Here is a 21505-nt window from a genome sequence, read left to right as displayed (position 1 = left end):
GTAGTATTTGCATTACAATGATTTCATATTATTTATTTTAACTTTTTCGTCGCAATACTGCCAAAGGCTAGTTTTTGGTGGATATCAGTTATCAGATTACTTACTCGAGCTGCAAAAAGTTGCACTTACCCCGTACCTCAATGCATGCCAAAAGAAAGATAATTTTGCTCGGCATCCAGTGTACCGTTCTTGATGGGTTTTGTTGCACTTTGGAAGAAAATTTTCAAATAACCATACTGTAGCAAGTAGAATTTTTGTTAATGCTGTCAATCTTTTTCATGCAAATATCATGAAGCTAAAAAAAGCCAAGCCTCAAATTTAACTGAGTACTAAACAAAAACGTCACAAATTTTCATACTTCCATAGTCGACTGAGACATCTACAGTGCGGAAAATTCATGTATTATACACTACTCTGAAATGCAACCATGATTATGAGAAGGAATGCAGCAATGTCTTCGTAAACATTTTACATGTTTCTTCTAAGCTGTACATTTATATATCAAATTCGACCATTAGAGATGCTCTAACAGATGCAGTTTACGCAACATCGATATGTGTTTTTAAAGCAGTTTTACAGATTTATAAATTTTGTTTCGTTTTTTCTTTAACGCGCAGAATTTCGTGGGTTTTTCTACAGAGTACAACGTCTGAAATCAAGATTCTGCTGCACATAGTGGCTTTATTTTAACATTGTCTCTTGAATGCAACAAACTGTACTCAAACCAGTCCAACAGTTGCCTCAATATAGCACTTACATGCTTCACGTTGACTGGAATAAAGAATGCGAGTTCGCCATTTTGTTTCGCCGTCATTATCAGACGCGAACTGACGATGTTTTGTCAGTGGCCACAGTGTCGGAGTTTCCTTGGTTGGATATGAAGGCATATGTAGCATTGCAGTAGGCCCTGTGTCAGGTCGAAGAGTTGGCTTCCGTCTTGGCACTCCAACTTCTGCTCTGTTAATTATGTTCACATAGTCTCTCACAGTGAAATTAGGCTTAAACTGAAGCTAGCACATGGCGCAGTCGGCGTTGAGGGGCTTATCAAGCCTGCAGAGATTTGTCGCGCCACTTTTAAAAGCGGTACTTTGTGGCCTTGATTCGTGCGAGCGCACCCATGCAGTCCTGCCTATTTTTATGTCCGCTGCAGGACAAAGACATCTCCCTGCGATCTACACTTACCCCGGTCCTGGGCCAACTGATAAGAACTTGAGCCTACAAATTTCCTCATTTCATCAACCCGCCTAGTTTTCTGCCGTCCTCAACTGCGCTTCCCTTCTCTTGGCACCCATTCTGTAATTCTAATGGTCTACCTGTTATCTATCTACGCATTACGTGGCCTGCCGAGCCCCATTTCTTTCTATTATTCCCAATTAGAATATCGGCTAGCCCCGTTTGCCCTCTGAGCCAGACCGCTCTTTTCCTGTCCCCTTAACGTTACGCGTAACATTCTTCCTTCCATCACTCTTTGCAAATTCCTTAGCTTGTTCCCCAGCTTCTTTGTCAACTTCCAAGTTTTCTGCCCCGTATGTTAGCACCGGTAGAATACATTGTACACTTTTCTTTACAATGATAGTGGAAGTGCCCAGTTAGTTCAACACTGCTTTAGAGAGAAGCTGTCTATGGCTAGAATCGCGGAAATCACGAAGCGCGGAGCGCTCTCCACATACGTTACCCGGTAAAATTTAGAGTTGCGCAATGCCGCAGTGACGGCAGCTTGCCAAGAGCACACGAAGCAGCGGGTAACGTAACTACACTTTCGCACGTAAAAGAAGAACCCGCCGAGCAGCTGATTTGTGTTGTGACAGCGCTATGGGAAGGCCACATATAATGAGGGCTCCTGAAGAGCAGTGTGCATACGAGGCGAATTTCTGTCCTCTCTGGTCCACTCTGTGTGGCTGCACAAAGTAGCGGCGCAAGCCAAGTCGCAGGTCGTCGAAACGTCTTAGGCTAATAATGAGGTAAAGCGCATATGAATGTCAACGCGTGAAGAATTTCAGTCTACCTCGTAGTGGGTAATCGTTCCAGTCGTCGTATACAGGTTTGCTGTCCAATAAACATTACAGCGTAGATTGGAGGCGTTTTTTTATTTCAGTCACAAATGTGCGGCAGAGCTCGCACGCGCGCACGCACAAACACGCACTACAGGTCAGAACACGCCTACTTCCTTCAACAGTGTTAGCGCCAGCTTTAGCGCTACTTTTCCCCAAACAGCTGACGCTGGTATGCAACGCGCGCTTGCTTCGGTAGCGCCCCTCAACAGTTCTATTACACACTACTTTTAGTCAGCCAGAATCTTAGAGCTGCCGTGGTGTCGGGAAAGCACGCTCGATTGGCTCCCCGGAGGCCCGCGTCCGATTTCCACCCTAACCGAAATGTACCAAATGTTCTATTCAGATACATCAATTACTTTGTTTACAGGAACCTCCATGAGAAACTTGACCTCCGTCCGAGCATTTTATGAGGTGTTTTTACTCTTTCCGCTGTCGGCCATTTTTGGTGCCATCTATTGGTGACGCTACGAATGACGGATTTTCGCTCAAAGGCGCCTATAAGGCTTTCCCATTAAAAATTGTCGCTACGTTTGGTTCTATAGAGGGGGCTTAGCACGGAAATCCGGCACCACTGTGCTTCAGTGCGGCAGGAGCCGCTAAAATTTACGATGACTCAAAATGAAGTCACGAGGTTAGGTCCTTGTCAGAAGCTATCAAGGGCACTCTTCCCGAGAATGAGAGCAGCGGAAGGCACACGGTGGCACTGTCTCCACTGCTGAGCGCCTCGAGATGGACATAAGTGTGAGACTGCTGCGACCACTTGGCTGATTTATTCTGGAGCCGTACCGACTGCGCTTCATTTGCGTCTATGAAAGCCTATGAAACACGACAACCTCCCCCATCTCCTCCCCCCCCCCTTTCACCCGCAGCTACTGGGGCGACGTTCAACACGCAGCGCGTGGGCCATGCATGCGCTGTCGTCACCCTCTTCGCTCCAATGAAACAAAAAGCAAAGGAACTGCGCGCTAAGGATGGACGGACGTACGGAAAGAAACTTTATAAGAAAATGACCTCGAGGTTGCCCGCCTAGGCTCAGGCCACCTGGGCATTATGTGCTGTGAGGCGTAGCCTTTCCACCCCTGCCCGGGCCCACTGGATAGCCAATAGTTGGTCGTGTAGTTCCGAGCTAGTCAGAGCGCGTAGTCATCGCTCCTCGAGAAAGTCCAGTTCTATGTTTTCCTTTACACATATTGGTCTGATCTCCGTGCGCTTCCGTAAGATGTATGCCATGTCTGCATGTTCGTGCTTGCAGAGCTTGCAGCTCGGGTCTGGGTATTGTCTTGAATTTACTCTGTTTACTCTGCTTGGTTTCGGAACGTTCTGGTTTGCAACCTTCTCCAATTCGTTTCTTGAGACCTGTGGAGTTGTTTGGGGGTTTGTGGGTATGCTTCTCTTTGTTTCGTATAGTGTGTCAGTATGTAGTGGTACGTGACCAGTCTGTCCCTGCCGCCTTGTATCACTACTTCGTCGTCGTCGCTTCTTCCGTGTTCTCCATCGCCTCCGCCGCAGTCCTCCATGCCCCGTTCTTCGGGGATTGGGGGGGTTGGGCCGTCACTGCATTTGCCGCGGGGGGTTAGTTCTCGCGCGGCTCGGCGGGTCTTCTCGTTGAGATTGGGAGGGCCATTCATGTCGCGCAACTTTCTATTGCGGAAGAATGAAGGTATTGACCTAGGAGTTGTTTTTGATTGGCAGTTGCATTATCGCACGTGCAGTACTCAAGTTGCATTTCGAGTTGCATTTTCTGCAAAGTAAATTTACCGTGTGTTGCCTATGCGTCTTGTTTCTCCTCCTTGGGTAGAAGGGTGTCTTGGTTCATATATTCCTAGAAATAAATAGTAAATGTATGCATGCCGCTACTTGTATACTATGTATCATTACCGTCACACTTGATTTGTACTAGCCAAGGGCTAGTAAAGCTGGTATGTGATGTCGTTACAAACCACAAAGACCTTTCATCATATCGTAAGAAGCTAGCAAACAAAGGCACCGCTGGAAAGCATAGCGGAGCCTACTTGCACTCACCAGTTGAATTAAAGAAATGATGAATTAATGGCAATGAAGAGGATGAAACACACTTGCCGCAGGCGGGGACCGGTCCCACGTCTTTGCATTGCGCGTGCTTTGAGTAGGTTATGCTAAGTAACAACTAAGCTGCTATCATAAGAAGCCCACAAACACTGACACCAGGGACAACATAGAGTAACTTACTTATACTTAATAATTGAAATAAAGAAACCATAAATTAGTGGAAATGAATGTAAAAGCAACTTGGCGCAGGTGGGGACCGAACCCACAACCTTCGCATTTCGCGTGCGATGCTCTACCAATTGAGCTACCGCGGTGCCGTTTCCTCATCCACTTTCTTCGGTATTTATGTTTCTTAGTAGAACCCTGGGAGTGTGAGCCCGCGCCACCACTCACAAACCTTGGCGGCGGACGTGCAGCATCCTTTTTGCTGCAGGCGTCGCGAGAACGTGATCTTTTTGGGTGAAGGGAACTGGTCAATAAACCCACACATGCGACCTGAAAGCCTCAATGTTGCCGGACTCGAGACCCTCGTTATGTAATAAACGAGTTGGAAGGGGATTAACCAAGGCGCCCGATTTTTTATTAGTCTTATCATGAGAAGCCAACAAACACTGACTCGAAGGAGAACATTGGGGAAATTACTTGTGTTTAATAAATGAAATTAAAAATGGTAAATATAATGGAAATGAAAGTGGATGAAAAAAAAACAACTTAGTCTAGTAGTCTATTAGGCTATGATTATGAAAGTTTCGTCACGTTGTCTTCTTGGTCTTCTCAGGTAGAAGTCTGTGCTCCGGGGGCAATCCTTGCAGCCTCCGGCTACCTCGCTGGTTCTTGGCGACGTTGTTGTTGTCTTCCGCGTGAGGGCTTGGGTCACCGCTTTGTGTGGGCGTCCGGTACATGAACGCAAAGCACCTCCACCAGATGTCACGTGGTCGCGACGTCAAAGAACGCAGTAGCAATACTGTGAAAGGCAAAACTAGCTTTTATTGGGCGAACCTGTGCCCACAAAACAGGCTACACTTAAAGCGCGCGCAACGATAGCGGCGAACACAGTCGGCGTTCGTCGAAAATCTGATCAATGGGTCAAGCGCGTCGGCTTTTATACATCAATCGTCGAATGTTCCAGACTAATCGCTGGGACCCGCGCGCCTTCCGCAAAGTTCTACATTATTCGCGTAGCGCACGCATGCAATCAGATTACACAAGTTTCGGTCACAGACAGTGGATGGAACCAAGGATAACATTCCAGAAACTTCCCATACATGCAAGCGCGTCCTGCGCCATGCGATAACATTTGTTAGGTGGTGAAACGTGTCGCCTGATAAAGACAAGTACCCGTGTCAGTATTATGCAAAATATGGACAAGCTGTATACGTTTGCACATTATGTTGGATTAACAGTTATGTGCGGCACCGTTGCACTCGTATAGGCAAAGGCTATTCATAACCTAATTATTCATCCATAGGGACTCACCGGTGTGAGAGATTATCTCCGAAACCAAGGCTATAAACACTCCTGATGTTCAGCGTAGGGTACATGTCGCGCCGCACTTTTCTCGTTGTTCTGTGTGTGCGTTCTTGTTTTTGATTTGATGCTTTTATGTAGCCCATCATTTCTGGTAGTCATTGTACTGTAACGTCCCTGTCAAGCATTATGCATGCCAATGAATGATGCCCACTATATCGGAAGAAATGCGGTTATATATATATATATATATATATATATATATATATATATATATATATATATATATATATATGTATGTATACATGTATACATACATATATACATACACCCGCCGTAGTTGCTCAGTGGCCATGGTGTTGGGCTGCTGAGCACGAAGTCGCGGGATCGAATCCCGGCCACGGCGGTCGCATTTCGATGGGGGCGAAATGCGAAAACACCCGTGTGCTGAGATTTAGGTGCACGTTGAAGAACCCCAGGTTGTCAAAATTCAAGTCAAATAATCAGAAAGTGGTTTTGGCACGTAAAACCCCAAATCTATATATATATATATATATATATATATATATACATATACATATACATATACATATACATATACATATATATATATATATATATATATATATATATATATATATATATATATATATATATATATATATATATATATATATTTAACCCTTTATTTGGAATCCCGTCCGTAGCCCATAATGACCATCAATTATCGTCCCTCCTGATTACATGCCCATGCCCATTTCTTTTTCTTGATTTCAACTAAGATGTCACTAACTCAGGTTTGTTCCCTCACACAATTTGCTCTCTTCTTATCCCCCCCCCCCCCTTAGAGTTGCACCCATGATTCGTCTTTCCATACCTCGTTGCGTCGTCCTCAATTTATGTAGAACCCTTTTCGTAAGCCTCCAGGTTTCTGCGCCGTAGGTGAGTACTGGTAAGACACAGCTATTATACACTTTTCTCTCGAGGGACAATGGCAACCTGTTGTTCATGATCTGAGTACTACTGTCAAACGCACCCCAGCTCATTCTTATTCTTCTGATTATTTCAATCTCATGATCCGGATCCGCGGTCACTACCTGCCCTAAGTAGATGTATTCCCTTACCACTTCCAGTGAATCGCTACCTAATGTAAATTGCTGTTCTCTTACGAGACTGTTAAACATTACGTTAGTTTTCGGCAGATTAATTTTTAGACCCACCCTTCTGCTTTGCCTGTTCAAGTCAGTGAGCATGCATTGCTATTGGTCCCCTGTGTTACTAAGCAAGGAAATATCAGTAGGTAGTGAATACTAATGGGTCAATCACTCTGCTACCGCATTTACACCAAGGTGGGGCATTTTGTCACTAGTAACGTGCTCGTATTTAGCTAGTGAATATGACGACCTTTTTTTTTTTAAAAGGGGGTAGTCTTGATTTGCTGATAACGTTGAAACTTCCAAGCCAACACAAGCGCTAAGGGAGACGCTGCGGTAAATGCTTCCGACAATCTTGGCAAGCTATTTTTTGAATTAAATTTTCCCCAAGAAGGCTGCGATCCGACCTACAATCCCTACATTCGACTCTCTATTCATTTATGAACATTCAGCTGTATGATAGTATGATGCAAATGTTGACTATGATTTGTAGTCTTTATTGGCACAAGGGACTGATGTGGTCAAAGAGCGTCACGCACGTAGTGATCAGCCGTCAATGAAGTGTCAGAAAAATAGAAAAATGATTTGCGAATCATGGATGTCGCATGGCTGGGAAAAGGTCTTCAAATAAGTTACAATAACGTGAGTGAAATATATAAGCGTTAAGAAATGATGACTATGACAGGTAATGTGTGGTGACGAAGTAAAATGTGTCAGTTACAGTAGCACTAGTGTTTCCGCAAGACGATGAAATGTGATACGTGGGATGCCGCTGCACTCCAGAAATGCTATCGCAACAGCAGCCTCTAATGACAATATATGCAACCATTCTCTTATAAGTTGCAGGGTACCTACACTTTGTAAAAACTTTCAAACTGCCTTAGTATCAAAAACGGTTGTCTGCCATGAAACATTCTCGGTATGCATTAGAAATGAATGAATAAAGCTTTACTGAAACCTGTAACTCGAGGTGAAAAGGGTCTCTTGTTCTAGGAATCCTCCAGTCCGGCCTGGACCGCCCCCCAGACCCGGAACGACGAGTTGGCGCTAGTCAGCCAGGTCCGTCTTGGCTATCGCCGCCTCCCACGTTTCAGTGAGGAGGTTTGGGTTTGCTGCTGGTAGTCGTGTAGCTGTGATGCTTCCGCGGGTGTGTTTGCACCCTACAAGAATGTGTAGCTCTATAGTGTCGGTTGGATATGATACAATACGATGGCGTGTGTGAAAGTATCAGTTTGCATGCATACGAGAAATAACTTTTTTGGCTTCTACTTCCCGACTCTCGAAGAAGACGTCAATGTCTCACCATATTTTTCTCGGATGGAAGGATCGTCACCGGTCAAGTGGTAGGGCCGTGGGCCATGCGTGTGGCCCATTCTTAGTCGAGAGGAAATAAGCTCAGTTCATGGTATTTTATTTATTGGCTCAAATCTACTAAGTTTAGAATTGTAACGTGAGAAAAGTGGAAATTCGACAGCGTCGGAACGACAAACTGCAAGTGAAGCCCCAAAAACAGGGTCAGACGTAAAGTACAACACATGCGCTTACCCTTCGCACGTCCCTATTCTTCGTGCTTGAGTTGCAGCAATAATATGGAGTTCAATAAAGGTATTAGCGTCCTACATACATTGGTAAAAGCTCCCCAGCTTTCTTTTCTCATAAAGTACACTTCATGTACGTGGTGGAGACAGCTATGAAAAAGTTACCAGCATTCATTTCTATGGATGCGGCAATATTCTCGGAGAGCGCATTACTTTCGATGTCTATATGCCCTGGCACCCGGTATATTACGGCTTCTGGCTTGTATGCATAAACACATCACAGAACGAAGAAAAGTCGTTATAAACTGAATTTGTGTGTGTTTCGCGATGCCTAAATAGTATAATTAACTGTTACTGCCTGTTTGAGTTTCAAAATATTTCACCGTTGACAATACCATAAAGGACGCTGTGGCAAAGATGTTGACGTGTGGGTGCGTTGTGCCGGATTCTAAGAAGAACCGACTATTTCCTGCATAAAAAGCTAGCGTGCATGACTACGTATCTATTCAACATGCACCACCTCGCCAAAGCCGCTACGCTTGGTAGTTGCAAGGCTCGCTTCCTGTAATAAAACTGCGCATGACCGCTGAGAAAGGCCTTTGATCCTACTCGGCACACGGAAGTGCAATAAAACATTTTTTTTAGTACTTGGAGTGTGACATCGTAAACATGCTTGCTTTATTTTGACAGCTACTTAGCTGTGATGTCCATGCTGTCCCCTTTGTAATACGACAAGGTGATGTACATTGTCGTTGTGGGAAAGTCGACGACCTTTACAAAGCTCCACTAAGCCAAAATACGCATCAGTGATTTTGCTTGCCCTAAAGCTATGATACAATACGACGGACACTTTTGAAGCGCGCTTTTAACTTGCGCTACCCAAGGGTGCCATCGTAGGAGCGGCTGGTTCCACGTTTCCCTGACCTCCAGTGGCAACGCTGACAGCTGAGTGGTGGCTGTACCAGCACCTGTTCCCTGTAGGTTGCCTATTGTCTTGGTTCGATGAATGCCCGTTTCTTGCAGTCACTTCTCAAAACATGGGTCCTCGGAATGAGCCCTGGGGCCCTATAACGTAAAACTATTCCAATGTGTTTTTATTCCAATCTCCTCACGTCGAATATGCGTAACTGTCAATGCAAGCATCGGGCGGCGTCCCAAAGGGTTGTCTAGACAGACCAATCAAACGCTCTCCTCGTGCATAGGAGGTCACTTTTGTTTGCTTGAAAAACGAATAACATTGCCTACACTGAGCGGCTTGTCTTATCCAATTGGCTGGCAAGAGGCGAGAAGCACGCTCAATTGGAAAGCGATTCGATGGGGCCAAGCCACTGCACTGAATATCAATAACCGGATCAAGAGGGTAGTGTCGGTGTCTGCGGTTGGTCCGTTTTTCCTTCCTTAGCTTGCGGTGGCTTGTCGAAAATCGATGCGGCATGCAACGGAAGCTTAAGAATGACACTGAAACGGATCCTCAGCAAACAAGAGTTGGCAGAACGAGGTCGTAAACGTGCCGAAAGGGCGTGGAACTGGTACCCGACCACGCAAAAAGTTCTGTTATACGCAGCTATACCCATGCTCTCTGGCAGGTGGGAGTCGCCAGTGCCTGAGCTATCGGCGGCAGCCATCGTTTATGCCTTTCGGAACGGGGCAGCCTGCGGTTATTCCGAAGAAAATTCAGTTTTTTTCGGCATATTAATGGGTCTTTATCGCGTACGGCGTACACGTCACTTTGACGCGGTTGGTTTTTGCGTTTTCTGACGTCGCGTGACAGGCAGGTGAAGTGGGTGCAGCCCGAAAACTTTTGACCAATAGGGGAGGGATAATGGCGAAAAGGGGTCGGCTCAGAAATATATATTTTTGTTTTGTTCAATCAAATCATGCATAATCAGTGTGTAGGCGTCGTATCAGATGTGGACCAATCACGGTTTTCGTGACGTCGAGTGACAGACAGGTTAGGTGGGGTGGTTGAAAAAATTTTTGACCAATCGGGGAGGGTGGATTGCAGAATTGGAATAGAAAAGTTTGGTATAGTTTTATGTTATAGCGCCCCTGGTTTCCCTAAAATGGATCTTAAAGTTCGCTGAAACCTAGAAACAGTCATTAGCCCTTGAGAACAAAGTGGAATCGCGTCTCTCTGAGTGAATAGTCTCACGCTGTAGTTGTAGTGAAGAACTATATCGGCGCAATGTACGTCGCATACCTAGCTGTTTATTGGACAAACATGTGCCTAGCTATACAAGTTACAACACTCAGCACAATGATAGCGGCGAGCACACTTGTCGATCGTCAAAATCTTATCTTCACGTTGCAGTGACGGTGAAGAACTATAGTGACACAACCAGGCACGTACCCAGGATTTTTTTTCGGGGGGGGGGGGGGGGCACCACCTCCATCATCATCATCATCATAATCATCATCAGCAGCAGCAGCCTGTTTTATGTCAACTGCAGGCCGAAGGCCTCTCCCTGCGATTTCCAATTACCCTTGTCCTGCGCCAACTGATTCCAACTAGCGCCCACGAATTTCCTAATTTCATCGCTCCACCTAGTGTTTTGTCGCCCTCGATTGCGTTTCCCTTCTCATGGTACCCATTCTGTAACCCTAATGGTCCAACGGTTATCTAACCGGTGCATTACATGACTTACAGCTACATTTTTTCCTCTTGATGTCAATTAGAATATCGTCTATACCCGTTCGCTCTCTGATCCAAACCGCTCTCTTTCTCTCTTAACGTTATGCCTAGCAATCTTCGTTCGATCGCTCTTTGCGCTGTCCTTAACTTGCACTCAAGTCTCTGCCCCATATTTCAGAACTGGCAAAATGCACTGATTGCACACCTTACTTTTCACTAATAATGGTAAGCTTCCAGTCAGGAGCTGGCAATGTCTGCCGTATGCGATCCAACGTATTTTTATTCTTCTGTGAATTTCCTTCGCATGATCAGGGTTCCCTGTGATTAATGGACCTAGGTAAACGTACTCCTTCACAGTCTCTAGTGGCCGATCGGCGATCCTGATCTCTTGTTCCTTTGATGATAATGATGATGATGATGATGATGATGATGATATCCTTGATGAGTTTGGCGCTTACCCACTCGCGGGGATTGGCCAAGAGTTGGACAGACTTTGCTTATGTGTTCAGAAAATGGAGGTAAAAAGCTAAAATTTTTAAATTCCTTTGCCCGGCTATTTATCATTATCTTCATCTTCTGCTTATTAATATTCAACCCCACTCTTACACACTCTCTGTTAACGTCTCCAAGCATTTGTTGTAACTCGTCTGCATTGTTGTTGAATAGAACCATGTCATCGGCAAACCGAAGGTTGCTGAGATATTTGCCGTCGATGTTTACTCCTAAGCCTTTGCAGTTTAATAGCTTGAATTCTTCTAAGCATGCAGTGAATAGCTTTGGAGAAATTGTGTCTCCCTGTCTGACCCCTTTCTCTATAGGTATCTCCCTGCTTTTCTTGCGTAGAATTAGGGTAGCTGTAGAACTTCTGTAGATATTCTTACGCGAAGGACGAGTCAGTAAGATGAGAAACTATTTACAGATTATATTTACAACAACGGTTGCAGCGCTGACCAGTTAGATTCACAGCGCGAGCCCAGTTCGTTATTCCTCCTCTTTTCTGGAGTGATGGCGCCTACGCGCCTCGTTCAAACAAACAAATACCACACGTATGTAGCAATATTTTCCAAGCTTTTTACGTAAGCGTTCTGTACTCCTTGATTACGTAGTGCCTCTACGATTGCTGGTATCTCTACTGAATCAAATGCCTTTTCGTAATCTATATAAGCCACATAGAGAGGCTTAGGGCCGTATTCTGAAACGCTCCTTACCTCACTGAGGAAACCTCAACTGCTTAAGGACGCCTTACCACATATTCTGGAACGCTCCTTACTAAGGTTCCCTCACTGAGGCCTTCCTTGGAGCTCCCTTAGGTTAAGGTAGCGCCAACTTGTCCGTGTTCGTGCCGCCTTGCCTCACTTCTTGCACTAAAAGGGCGCTTCTTTGCAGCACTTTGCAAACTCTCTCATCTGCCAACAGATGGCACGAGAAGCACCGAGGCTATTAGGTGGCTACGGCGCCGCGGCCAGTTGAAAAAAAAATGGCGGTGTGTGGCTCGTTCATTGACAGCAATGTTGAAAATTTTTGAGGAATTCGCGCTACGAGCAACTGACTTCGTGTACGGTGAGGTGTACCGCTATCCGTCACCTTCAGCGAGAAACCTGAGAGATCGGTTGAACCCTCTAGAACTGTACAGCGATGAAGAATTTCGGTCAAGATATCGCTTCTCCAAGCAGTCGATTGTGCTGCTACTGAAAGAGCTCCGGCTCAACAGAAATGATGATAAAAGAGGTGAGCCTCTTCCGCCTGTGTTAAAGCTCCTCATCACACTCCGATTCTACGCAAGCGGCGCGATGCAGACTGTTGTTGGTGACCTCGTCAACGTATCGCAGCCATCCGTGAGCAGGAGAATCTGGGAGGTGACGCAAGCAATCTGCGTGGGACTGGTCCGCAAGTACGTGCGCCTGCCGACAAGTGCAGAAGCGAAGTCCGTCAAGACAAGGTTTTACAATATCGCTGGCTTTCCGGGCGTCACTGGCTGCATCGACTGCACGCACGTGCAAATCATCAGTGCCGGAGGAGACAACGCAGAAGTGTACTGGAAACGAAAAGGCGTGTTTTCGATAAATGTGCAGGTATGTTGTGGGCGTTTTATTTTTTACTTGTTTTCAAGGAATACCTCGTTGATGGACGCCCGCGAACTTCTGCGCGTTAGTGACATGTCGACGTAGCTAAAATAATATTGCACGATGAGTAGCTGTGCGTACCGTGTATTTCACAAGTTTAATTGAACGATATAATACATTTTTCTGGGTAAGTTGATCCAGACAACAAGAAACACTGCAGACAAGTCTGTCCCGTGTATTAATTTCCTGTCGTGCAATCGTGTCATTTTAACGTGTAAATTGTTTATAGCTCAAGTAATGCATGTCATCATCATGAGAAGGAAATTTACAGAAGAATAAAATTGGGTTGGAGTGCATACGGCAGACACTGACAAATCCTCACTGGGACGGTAGAAAACTAGGTGAGGTGATGAAGTTAGGAAATTTGTAGGCATAACTAGGAGTCAGCTAGCGCAAGACACGGGTAATTTGAAATCGCAGGGAGCGGCATTCGTCCTGGGGGGGGGGGGGGGCGGAGGCAGTGGACATAAACACAGGTTGATGATGATGAATGTATGTCACTAACGTTTTCTTCATTCTGTGTTGAATTTTTATTGTGTGCAGAGGTATGCAGTATTTCTAAAATCACATTTTTTTGTTTGCTGTTCCAGGCTGTGACAGGACCCGAGCTTCAGTTCTTTGACATTGTTGCAGGTTCGCCTGGTTCTGTTCACGACAGCCGAATTTTTGAAAACAGTCGTGTGATGACGTCATACTAGCAGGGAACTGTGTCTGGCATGCTTCTGGGAGACCAGGGATACGCTTGCCTGCCGTACCTCATGCCACCCCTGAAATACCCCCGGACAGCTGCAGAAAAAAGGCAGGATGCATATTTAAATTCATCAGCTCTATTGATTCTGTGCAGTTTGGCGGTGTACGTGTACCGTATGGAGAGTGCCATAGATAACATGCACCACTTGAATTAAAGTATATAAAGTTAAAGAAAGTGCCTTGTGCGCGAAACAGTGCAGCTGGAAAGTGTACCCTTTGTTACATGTTGCTCAAGAGTTGCCATGCACTTTATGTATTGCCATAACGCACTACTTAACATCCAGTTTTGATGGGAATGTATGTCGGATGTGTGTATACAAAAAATTCGAATAATTAAGCTCATCTGTGACCTGACAGGCTGACTGATTTGTTTTGACTAATTCTGCTGTAACTTTGTGTACTTTTGTGCAGATACAACAAGAGCCAAATTAAAACGAGAAACTCGGTAGAGAGAGCATTGGGAGTTTGGAAGAGGCGGTTTGGCTGCCTGAAGACAAAGGTGCAGAGAAAAAAGGAGAGGACATGTGCAATAATAACAGCATGTGCATCACTTCATAACGTGGCCTCTCAATTGGGTGATTTCTGGTTGAATGGAAATGAAGAAGAGGATGCAAGTGAACCAGGGCCTGCACCAGCTGGCACTCCTTGTGGCAACCAGCTGCGAAGGCGGCTCATTGAGAGACGCTTTTCGAGCACTGCAGCTCACCAGACAGGGACATAGACTGAGAAAACGACAGACCATTATTACTTCATGGCACCACTGGTGTGTTAGGACATCTAAACATTCGTCTTATGTGTATGCCTTGTTTCCTATCTGTAATTTCAAAGTACGGCACTCAGATGTTAAAATACCAGTTACCTGCGCTGCTTAACAATTCAGAGTTTCAAATATAACACAATGCAACACCTAATAGTCTTCTTTGCTTTACTGTGACGTTCTAATTATCGGTGCTTTTTGCTTTCGCAATAGAATATGTAATCTCATGCAGTATTCATGTACTCATGTGACCCTGTCGTGTGTTCAAGCGTATTTCTTTCTTATCTTATTATTTGTTTCTACACAATAATTTGTTGTTATGCTTCTTTTACTAGTATTTATGACAATAGCAGCTGATTTAAGACCGTAAATGCACACACACCTGACTTCTGTACACTGTTCGGTTTATTTATGTAGGCGTGCTGTATTTGTTATGCGCCTTGTCTGCCAATATTCGGGGGTGCAGACCTCGTCAAGCCTGATGAATGGCTTTTTGTCTGTACCCACCAAGTGTCTTTGATGCTGAAATAAAATGATTGATTGATTGATTGATTTAGTAATGGCTCCAATGGAACATTACGCTAAAAACTGTTACAACTTGTTTATTGAGAGTTACAGAGTTACTCTTTGCCTCATCACCAGCCAGTTGCTTGGCAAGAACTTCTGCTATCATTGAGGAGACCTTCAGTTTAGCCCTCAGAAGACGCAACTGCATCCTGTGCAAAGAACTTCTTTTCTTCTCCTCGTCAGCATATTGCAGTCTTTTCCATCGATGTTCCTCTTCCATCATTCTCATTCTGGCTTTGTGCTCTGTGGCTCTTTGGCATCTTTCATCCTGCAACGCTTGCAGCCGGGATTCCAGTTCAGTGGATAGCGTCTGCTGCAAAAGTGCACGCCGGCTAACCGCTGTTTCTTGAGATGCTGACTGGGTTGTAGTGCATTGAGTCTGCTGAGAGGCTTGCTGTCTGCATTGTGCAGGCTCAGATGAGGCATCAGTAGGGTCTGCTGGTAACGGGGATCTTGCATTCGTAGAATCCACATACAAATATTCAGTGCTGCTTAGTTCCAGGGTGCGATCTGCAAAAATAAAAATGCATTTTTAGAAAACACAAATACAATTATCTAGTCTGCTGCTAACTAGTATTCTGTCATACTGTTACGTAGAAAGACGCAGACGACAAGCTATGTACAAATATATTTACAAGGAAAATACGCTGCGCTTGGCCAAAAGGCAACAGCCCGCGCTAGCTTCTAAATCGTCGTCTTCGTCTTCTTCCTGCTCAGCTCTTCGTCAGTGGGAACATACCCCGTAGCACTACCCCCGGCGGCAAAAGCGCCGTCCCGGAGCGACTAAAGGCTGGACTCTGAAGCAGTGTAGTAGCTCTTGAGCCTACTGACGTGCACGACATCACTAGACGCCAGAGTAGATGACGAGGTTGAGCTCACAGGAGCAATTTCATAAGTCACAGGCGTCACCTGGCGCAGCACGCGGTAGGGTCCTGTGTATCGCGAAAGGAGCTTTTGTGAAAGTCCGACGTGACGAGAGGGCGACCACAAGAGCACGAGCGCACCAGGCAAAAACTGCACGTCACGGTGGCGGGCGTTGTACTGACGCTGCTGAGTGGTTTGCGAGTCCGTCAGTCGAGCACGGGCAAGCTGGCGTGCATGGTCGGCGAGAGCGATGGCGTCGCGCGCATACTCGCTTGTTGAGATCGAAGTAGGAGGAAGTGCCGTGTCAAGGGGCGAGGTCGGTTCGCGACCGTAGAGCAGATAAAAGGGAGAAAATCCGGCGGTGTCGTGCCGGGAAGAATTATAAGCGAATGTGACGTAAGGAAGGGCAATGTCCCAGTCGCGGTGGTCCTTGGAAACGTACTTTGACAGCATATCGGTAAGAGTACGGTTTAACCGCTCTGTCAGGCCATTGGTTTGAGGATGGTATGAGGTAGTCAGCTTGTGTTGACTGGAGCAGGAACGTACAATGTCGGCGATAACTTTCGAGAGGAAGTTACGACCACGGTCAGTGAGCAGCTGTCGCGGTGCGCCATGAAGTAAGATAATGTCCCGCAAGAGAAAGTCCGCGACGTCAGTGGCGCAACTGGTAGGGAGAGCCCGCGTGATAGCGTATCGGGTGGCGTAGTCAGTTGCGACGGCTACCCATTTGTTCCCAGAGGATGACGTGGGGAAGGGACCGAGGAGGTCTAATCCAACACGAAAGAACGGTTCCACAGGGACAGTGATCGGCTGGAGATGACCGGCAGGTAGCACCTGAGGTGTTTTCCGACGCTGGCAGGTATCACAGGCAGCAACATAGTGTCGGACAAAGCGAGCGAGACCAGGCCAATAGAAGCGGCGGCGGACGCGGTCGTACGTGCGGGTTACGCCAAGATGTCCTGCAGTAGGTGCGTCATGCATCTCAAATAGCACAGTCTGTCGTAGATGTTTTGGCACGACAAGAAGAAGATCAGATCCGTCAGGGAGGAAGTTCCTTCGGTACAGAATGCCGCCCTGGAGGACATATCGGCGAACGGATGCGTCGGTAGGTGTAGAGCGCAGACGCTCGATGAGTACTCGCAGCGATAGGTCTCGGTACTGCTCATCGGCGATGTTAACGAAGGCAGACACAGAGAAAATGCCGTCGGCAGTACTACTGTCGGCGTCGTCAGGCTCGTCTACCGGGTAGCGAGACAGGCAGTCAGCGTCCTTGTGTAGTCGGCCAGATTTGTAGGTGACAGAGAACGAATATTCTTGGAGGCGTAGGGCCCAGCGACCAAGTCTTCCTGAAGGGTCTTTCAATGAGCATAACCAACAAAGCGCGTGATGGTCTGTGATAACGGAAAAGGGTCGGCCATATAAGTATGGGCGGAACTTCGCAACCGCCCAAACTAGGGCCAGACACTCACGCTCAGTGATGGAATAGTTGCGCTCCGCGGGTGAGAGGAGCCTGCTGGCGTAAGCGATAACACGGTCGTTGCCGCGCTGGCGTTGTGCCAGTACTGCGCCAATTCTGTGACCGCTGGCATCAGTACGAACTTCGGTAGGCGCAGACGGATCGAAATGGGCCAGAACGGGAGGCGTTGTGAGAACGTCGATTAGATGCGAGAATGCAGAGGCCTCGTTAACGCCCCACTGGAAAGGGGCGTCTTTTTTCAAAAGCTCGGTTAGTGGTCGTGCTATGGCCGCGAAATTTTTCACGAAACGGCGGAAGTAGGAACAAAGGCCGATGAAGCTGCGCACATCCTTGACACACTTCGGAACAGGAAAGTGTGTAACAGCATGGATCTTGCCTGGGTCCGGTTGCACTCCGTTCGCGTCAACGAGATGCCCAAGGACGGTAATCTGGCGACGGCCGAATTGGCACTTCGATGCGTTCAGTTGCAGACCGGCACGACGAAAAACGTCCAGGACTGCCGAGAGGCGCTCGAGGTGCGTAGCGAACGTTGGGGAGAATACTATGATGTCGTCCAAGTAGCACAGGCATGTGGACCATTTGAAACCGTGAAGAAGGGAGTCCATCATGCGTTCAAAAGTGGCAGGAGCGTTACATAGACCAAACGGCATTACTTTGAATTGATAAAGACCGTCCGGAGTTACAAAAGCAGTCTTCTCGCGGTCGAGCTCGTCCACAGCAATCTGCCAGTAGCCGGAGCGGAGGTCAATAGAAGAGAAGTAGCGAGCACCATGGAGGCAGTCAAGGGCGTCATCGATCCGAGGTAGGGGATACACGTCCTTTTTGGTAACCCTGTTAAGGTGCCGATAATCCACGCAAAAGCGCCATGAACCATCCTTCTTTTTTACCAGTACAACCGGTGACGCCCATGGACTACATGACGGTTCTATGATGTTATTGGCAAGCATTTTGCGAACTTCAGCGTGAATAACTTGACGCTCAACCGGTGACACTCGATACGGGCGGCGATGAATAGGAGGGGCATCGCCGGTATTAATGCGATGTTTAACAGTTGTAGTTTGGGCCAAAGGACGATCGTTAAAGTCAAAAATATCGTTGTAGGAAAGCAGAACGCGGTAGAGCTCACGAGCGTGCTGGGACGGCATGTCGGGCGCAATCATTTTCTGTAAGTCGGCGATGGTGCAAGTTGTCGACTGAGATGGTAGAGGAGGATCGGCTGAATTGCTGTCTACCTCAATAGATGCTATTGAGTGATCTTCGAATGAGCAAAGCTGGGCCAGAGACATCCCGCGTGGCAGCACTTGTGTCGTCAAGCCAAAATTGACCACTGGCAGGCAGACGCAATTAGCCGTAATAGATAAAACGGTATGAGGTACCGTGATCCCGTGTGTAAGGAGGACGTCTTGTATAGGAGCCGCGATATAGTGACCGTTGGGCACTGGTGGGGATGACACTAGGTCAACGTAAGTCAGTGCCGTAGGTGGCAAGCGAACAAAGTCGATGGAACTGAGGCGACTGGGGTGTGGTTCAGCGGGATCCAGAACAGGCAGGTCAAGGCGGAGAGTACTGGCGGAACAATCAATGAGAGCAGAATGTGCGGAGAGGAAGTCTAAGCCGAGGATGATGTCGTGGGGACAGTGGGCGATGGCTGTGAATAGCACGACTGTTGAGCGATCGGCGAAGGAGACGCGGGCGGCACACATACCAATGACGGGGGCTGTTCCGCCATCGGCGACACGGACAACAAGCGTCGTGGCGGGCGTGATTATTTTTTTCAGGCGGGTACGAAAGTCCGCGCTCATTACCGACAAATGCGCCCCAGTGTCTATAAGAGCAGATACAGGAACACCGTCGACTTGCACGTCAAGAAGGTTCAGATGAGTGGGCAACGTCAGTGGAGGATTTGGCGGCGTAGGGAGCAATGCACCTCGCAATGCACCCCGCACCTCCACCAAATATGTTACGTAGAAAGACGCAGACGACAAGCTATGTACAAATATATTTACAAGGAAAATACGCTGCGCTTGGCCAAAAGGCAACAGCCCGCGCTAGCTTCTAAATCGTCGTCTTCGTCTTCTTTCTGCTCAGCTCTTCGTCAGTGGGAACATACCCCGTAGCAATACTATAAAATAAAAATTGCCTGAATACCAGTGCTCACTGTTTGTGCTTTATTTGGCCATCTCATTTGCCTACAGCTGAAGATAAATATGTACTCATAGAAACGAAGCAGTAGGCCACGGAGATTGTGGTAGTGGCTTATTTCATGGTCCTTATACGCAAGAAAATAGCGGACCCTGCACATTTCTTCTTGCACTTGGCGCTCATTGTGGTTTCGTATAGTACTCATGCATTCAAGAGCCCAGAAAAACTGACGTGCACAAGGCTACACAATAAGGAAACACGGATATGTATGGGTTAAGAGTACTATTGTGGCACTGTGGCTTATTTGTTACATAAAAATTACATTTTTGTACCGCCACATCTATCTACATGTAGATATGGTACGCACTGTTTTAGGCAGTGCTTGAGAAAGATGAAATTTCAGTAAGTGTTGGGTGATGTCGCTGTTCGCATGCATAACATTGCTTAGTATTTGTTTCACAGCATAAGAAAACATGCACATACTGGGCAGACAAATAACCAAGGAATAAGAACGTCTGCATATTTATGCGTGTATTCTTATTTTCTGCATTTTGAAGGTGTTACCAAGATATGGGTTACCATATACATATATATATATATATATATATATATATATATATATATATATATATATATATATATATATATATATATATATATATCAGCTAAGCTTAGCTGGTATGCACAATAATTCTAACATCACAGCGAATTAGCAGTGCCATGCCAACAAACATGACACAGTGCATCTCCCCTCGCTCTGCTTACATTATTTTTTTTGTTTACTCCACACCGTGAAGACAACAGATCCCATAAACTGTTCGAATCGGTGAAAGCGAGGCTTTACCGCTTGCGTGAAATAATTGGTCGCTGCATAAGTAGAACAGCATTGAATGGACGCTTCGGCGGCATTCTGTGCAGGTGCGTTGCAGCTGTCTCGACACACCGTATACATCGGTGAGCTATGCACAACGATTTACTAAACCTAGCAATGCCACAAAAACACACTGTAATAGTGCATATTGCGGCCGGTCGTCACTGACCGTCGTCACTGTCCTCCGGGTTGCTCTGCGTCATTCCGGCGATGATGTCAGCCACGCTATCGGCAGGTTGCGTTGATGGTGGTCGGTCGCTAACATACGGGTTCTTGATGCGTTCGGAAAGATGCGGAACTGCAGCCTCGATCTGCGACAGCCACTCGTCCACAGGTTCCGGCGGCGGCCCACCTCCTGTGATAGACATTGGCTCGAACACAAGGGCAAACTCTAGAGTAGCACAATCTCACCTGTAGCCATGGCATCCCTTATTTGCTTGGCCTTTTCTTTCTTCCACCGCTGCTTTAGGTTGTCCCATAGCTTTCTTAGTTCTGCGACAGTGCGCGGCCGCCCATTTTCTGCGCTGTTGAATTCGGCAGTCAATGCATCCCATGCTTTCATCTTTCTCGACAGCGACACGGTGTCGGATTTTTTGTTTTTGATTGAGAACTTGTACTTACGCACAAGCTCTGTTACTAGGTCTTTTTCTTCGTCGCTGTAAAACAGCTTCCCCGGCATATTTTTACGTACGCGGCTATCACAATCTGTCAAAACGCGGCGTTGGTAAGAAGAAGTCAGAAGCGTGGTGGCGTAGTCAGAAGCCGTCAGAAGATTGTCGCCAATGTTGCTAGACCAACATTTTTGCCTGCCGAAAAAGCAGAACGTTAAGTAAAACAGAACAACATGTGCACCTGCCTAGCAAAATAGCAGTGCGCGCGTCAACATTTATCGATGCGCATAACAAAATATTACACATATTCTTTATTCTGGCTTGAAAGTGAATGTTTATTTAATATTTCACATCTACCCTCGAACCAAGACTCGTGAAGTACGCACGTTACCTCACTGAGGAGGCCCTTTCGAAAGGAACGTTGAAGGGAGCTTTTAGAATACGCTGGAGCCCTGAAGGAGCTCCTTGAG

General features: G+C 46.6%; 3 protein-coding genes across 4 annotated transcripts in view; 2 read left to right on the top strand and 1 right to left on the bottom strand.

Moving 5' to 3' along the window:
• LOC135913829 (endothelin-converting enzyme 1-like) overlaps positions 1–21505 on the top strand; it is a 192283-nt gene that overhangs the window by 74367 nt on the left and 96411 nt on the right. The window lies entirely within an intron of this gene.
• Positions 12382–13694, top strand: LOC135908115 (putative nuclease HARBI1). Its single transcript, XM_065439870.1, has 2 exons — positions 12382–12945; positions 13587–13694. The coding sequence occupies exons 1-2, from the start codon at positions 12382–12384 to the stop codon at positions 13692–13694; spliced, it is 672 nt and encodes a 223-aa protein (XP_065295942.1).
• Positions 13753–21164, bottom strand: LOC135908114 (uncharacterized). Its single transcript, XM_070539362.1, has 5 exons — positions 21046–21164; positions 20836–20916; positions 20594–20779; positions 15099–15580; positions 13753–13782 (listed from the first exon to the last, which is right to left on the bottom strand). The coding sequence occupies exons 1-5, from the start codon at positions 21101–21103 to the stop codon at positions 13753–13755; spliced, it is 837 nt and encodes a 278-aa protein (XP_070395463.1). The 5' UTR covers positions 21104–21164.

The sequence above is a fragment of the Dermacentor albipictus genome, chromosome 5 (genome assembly GCF_038994185.2).
Source record: "Dermacentor albipictus isolate Rhodes 1998 colony chromosome 5, USDA_Dalb.pri_finalv2, whole genome shotgun sequence".
Lineage (NCBI taxonomy): Eukaryota > Metazoa > Arthropoda > Arachnida > Ixodida > Ixodidae > Dermacentor > Dermacentor albipictus.
Note: the sequence above shows the minus strand (reverse complement) of the source record. Positions and strands in the feature narration are given on the sequence as shown.

What these genes read in the sequence shown, in the direction of transcription:
- LOC135908114 (XM_070539362.1), bottom strand. Translation starts at nt 21,103, where the DNA reads ATGCCGGGGAAGCTGTTTTACAGCGACGAAGAAAAAGACCTAGTAACA. An exon ending in CCTAGTAACAGAGCTTGTGC is followed by an intron (nt 20,917 to 21,045) that starts GTAAGTACAAGT and finishes GCACTGTCGCAG; the next exon opens with AACTAAGAAAGCTATGGGAC. An exon ending in CCCGGAGGACAGTGACGACG is followed by an intron (nt 15,581 to 20,593) that starts GTCAGTGACGAC and finishes TTATTTTTGCAG; the next exon opens with ATCGCACCCTGGAACTAAGC.
- LOC135908115 (XM_065439870.1), top strand. Translation starts at nt 12,382, where the DNA reads ATGTTGAAAATTTTTGAGGAATTCGCGCTACGAGCAACTGACTTCGTG. An exon ending in TGTTTTCGATAAATGTGCAG is followed by an intron (nt 12,946 to 13,586) that starts GTATGTTGTGGG and finishes TTGCTGTTCCAG; the next exon opens with GCTGTGACAGGACCCGAGCT.